The sequence below is a fragment of the Tribolium madens genome, unplaced genomic scaffold (assembly GCF_015345945.1).
Source record: "Tribolium madens isolate multiple individuals breed KSU strain unplaced genomic scaffold, Tmad_KSU_1.1 Scaffold_11;HRSCAF=98;Tcas5.2_LG3b, whole genome shotgun sequence".
NCBI lineage: Eukaryota > Metazoa > Arthropoda > Insecta > Coleoptera > Tenebrionidae > Tribolium > Tribolium madens.
Genome location: NW_025400975.1, coordinates 3,494,016 through 3,497,721, shown reverse-complemented (window position 1 = coordinate 3,497,721; position 3,706 = coordinate 3,494,016). Strand labels below are relative to the sequence as shown.

At 30.9% G+C, this 3,706-nt stretch overlaps 1 protein-coding gene across 1 annotated transcript in view; it reads right to left on the bottom strand.

The window, feature by feature from the left end:
- The window catches only part of LOC123006332 (titin-like), a 58,443-nt gene extending 55,622 nt beyond the window's left edge, over positions 1–2,821 (bottom strand). Inside the window, exon 1 of the mRNA XM_044400744.1 lies at positions 2,682–2,821. Coding sequence (XP_044256679.1) covers positions 2,682–2,702 — 21 coding nt within the window. The 5' untranslated portion in view covers positions 2,703–2,821. The remainder of the gene's footprint in view (positions 1–2,681) is intronic.
- Positions 2,822–3,706: the final 885 nt, after the last annotated feature.

Here is a 3,706-nt window from a genome sequence, read left to right as displayed (position 1 = left end):
TGAGAATTTTCAAAAGAAGTGTTTTTATTTTAATGTTTTTATATATTTGTTCAATTCTTTTAAATATTATAAATGTGTTTTTGAAGCTATAGTATTGTTTTTTTAAAGTAGAATTTAGTGTTTCAAAAATTTAAAAAGATATTTCTGTACATACTCTTGAAAATACATAAATTAATTATTTCTTCTGAGCCGCAAAAATTCACCAATTTCATGTATATTGCAGACCAACTAGATTTAGAAGTCATTTATTTTACGACAAATGGTTTTCTTTAAAGTGTTTTCCTTCACTTGTGTATTTCAAGACTAATGAGCGTTTTATGGGAAGCAAAAATACACGCAATATTCGCCAAATTAATTTTGTGAGCTTTAAATTTGCAACATTTAAAACCGGTTTACTGAAAATATAYTATCAACTGAATTTTAATGAATAATTCACATTTGTTTTCCGTAAACTTGCACTTAGTTTCTATTTTGTTGATAAAATTATACATAAACTATATAGCACATTTTGTGTATTTTTGGGATAATATTCTATTATATTATTAAATGACTATAGGATTCAACAAAAGAAACACTCTTTATCCGCAAAAGTCACAAAAGTGACTACTTTTAATTATTACTAAATGTCACAAATAAAAGTTCTACCTTTCAGCCATAGAATAAAAATGTCATATTTACTCCTAAGCGTTTTTACTTTTATCATGACATTATTGACATTAACCAGTGTTGTTTATATCTTGTTTCTTTTGCTGCTTCAACAATTTCATTATAGATCATCAGCATTCGACTTTTTGCACTACTAACTGCACTAGTTTAATTTTAAATTAATAAACTTTCAAAAATCTTAATACAAATTCCAATACTGACACGTGATGTTTGTTTATGATTTTATTACTTGCAAAACATCCTGATAATTTTTACTTTATGAATACGTTTGCGAATAAATAGTATATGTTATTTGAAGAAAAGGTGAGTTTATATGGCTCAGCTGATATATTCATAATTCATAAACGTTCAGCTTTGCCACATAAACTAGGACTTTTACTACACTTTTACGTAATATACTATTTTTGATGCTCATAAAGCATTTTAAATTACAAGCAAATACTGAATTTTTACAACAAATCCTGTTCAAAAACTGGTAGAAAAGTGAAAATATCAAGTATTTTAAGAGACACGCCATGGCAAATTATGTCAACAGGGTCAAAGATATAAGATTCCGGAAATGAAAAGGCCAAAATAGCAAGGAAACTTGACAAGAATGGAGATTAAATCAGAATAATAAAATAATCGAAAATGTAAATTACTTCAAGGGAATGGGAAAAATGTTATGTAAGTCTACGGGAACAAATGTAAAAAAAATAACAAAAAAGGCAGAAAAATCAAATTTGGATTCAAATTTGACGCAAAGTAAACTCAGATCTCACAAAAAGAGAAATCTAGAATCGAATCTAATTTTTCTGCATTTGGATCTAAAACGAATCTGATCTGGATTCTCCGCTTTTAGATTTTTTAGTTTTTCTAAGAGAATATATTCTTGATAATCTGCTACCATCATTTTATATCAAAACTCAATTAATTGCACACAATTATATTTTACAACTTTTCTTTTGTTGCATTTAATTTTTTTTAATATGCAGAATTTAAGAGTGATAATAATTAGAAGCAGAACTAATTAGGTATTTCACTTTGTAATTACCTGATCTCGAAAAAGTCAAGTACTTTGTTTTTTTTTTTTTATTTATTTATTGTAGCTATAATATATTGAAACAAGATTAGAAATAAGAAAGAAAAAAAAAGACAAAAAAATCAGAAGAAAAATGAAAATTTTTTTGTTCAAATTTGGCTTTTATTGAGTTTGAGTACTAAAAATTAATTATTAATCTCTTTTGGAGAGAGAAAAATTAAAATTCAGAGAAATTTATAAAGAGAAGAACAAAATGTGTATCCGCCAAAATACTGAAAGTATATAGTACGTACGAAGAGTATCATAATAAAAAATTCAAAGTGTAAACAGACAAGCCATAGAGAACAAGAGACGCAACACAGACAGAAACAAAGTAATCAAGACAAACATTCACGACCCTTTGCAATCGATAGTCCCACAGTAACATCCGTCACAATTCTCGCCTAACCCCCGTACACAATCCCCTAATTGATTCACTCACCATCCGTAAAAACTTCAAACACGAAGCCATATTTAGAGACCGAACAGGTGTCGAAACTCGGGAGTCCCTTTGACAAGCATATTCCCCATCAAAAACACTTTCATTTACAATTCAACAGGTGACACACGTCCTAATRTAAATGAAAAAAYTCARGTCTAAAACCAGATCACAGTTGGATTTGCAAAAAGCGTTTCTAAATTAGAAGTTTTTAACAAAAACTAGACTAAAAATGTGTCACTATGGACCCGGCACAAACGGAATGTGGTAGAGCGAAAAAGAAACGAAGGGCATTTTGGCGACGCCTTGTGACGTCATCAGTCAATACCGGCGTCGCGACGGCGCATCCAGTGAAGACGAATCTGGCGTGACGTCAGCGTCGCGTGCCGACGTCTCAAAGGGTGACGCTAATTACGATCGCACCAAAATGGTCCATAAAAAAACACGAATGTTGATATTAATACACCGGACCATAAAACTGTTATTGAACACTGCAGAAAAATCAGTAAGTCCTACCTGGCCATTTTCGGTGACCATTTCTGACGACTCTTCTACACCACAGAATTTTGATACCACAGAACTGTTTAGATTTGAGCAAAAATCAGAAATTGTCCGAACTAAGTTTTTTGAGTTAAGTCAATGACTCCATATTCGTGGTTTGAACAGTTCTTCGCCACTGCCGACTCCGGGTACTAAACCAATGGCACGGAGCAACCCCGTTATCGACCGGAAAGAAGTTTTGATAGTGTGTCTCAGGGGCAGAATGGCGCACCACCAGACACTGGGGTGGATAGGGTGCGTAAAAGTGACACCTGTTCCAGGAAAGGAACTAGAAAAAAAATCGCAAAGCAGGAAATTATTTATTCCTAAAAGTGGGAAAATTAGCAATTCAAAGAAACCAATTTTGAAGGCTATCAGCAGTGAAACATCGTTTAATGTTAAAACAGAAGATGGAAGATAAACTCGCGTAACCTGGAGAGCTTACCTCTGCATATAAATAATAACAGTATGAAAGGTGGAAGCAATAAATAATGGTTTTATTTTCTAAAAAATGAAATATCTAAACGAAACGCTCAAGAACAATAAGGGATGATAATAAAATGTCTGAAATAAATTTACTACATTATAAAATACAGCCCCTATTTCTTCACCAAGGAAGGTTTTTAGTGGAGAGAAAACAATGAAGAAGCAAGTAAGAAAATGATAAGAATAAGTTGATCTATTTTCAAATCAATTAATTCTGAAACTCTGACATTTTCATTTAAACAAACGTTCGCTTTTTTGTTAGTTTTTATTTTAAATAATAGGACATTATGTTATAAGAAATGTAAACAATAAGATTTTCTAAATATTTATGCCAGTGGTCATGCGAAAACAAGTTTTAACTTAAAATTTTGCTTCAAATAATACAAACTCTTCAACTTGAACTTCTTTTTGACATTTTGCAAAGTACTTTTTTCCAAATTCGTGCCCCCTAATTTTTAATAATTAATTACAATTTTTTTTTAATAATGGTTTCTGATCAATAGGTATTATTTTTT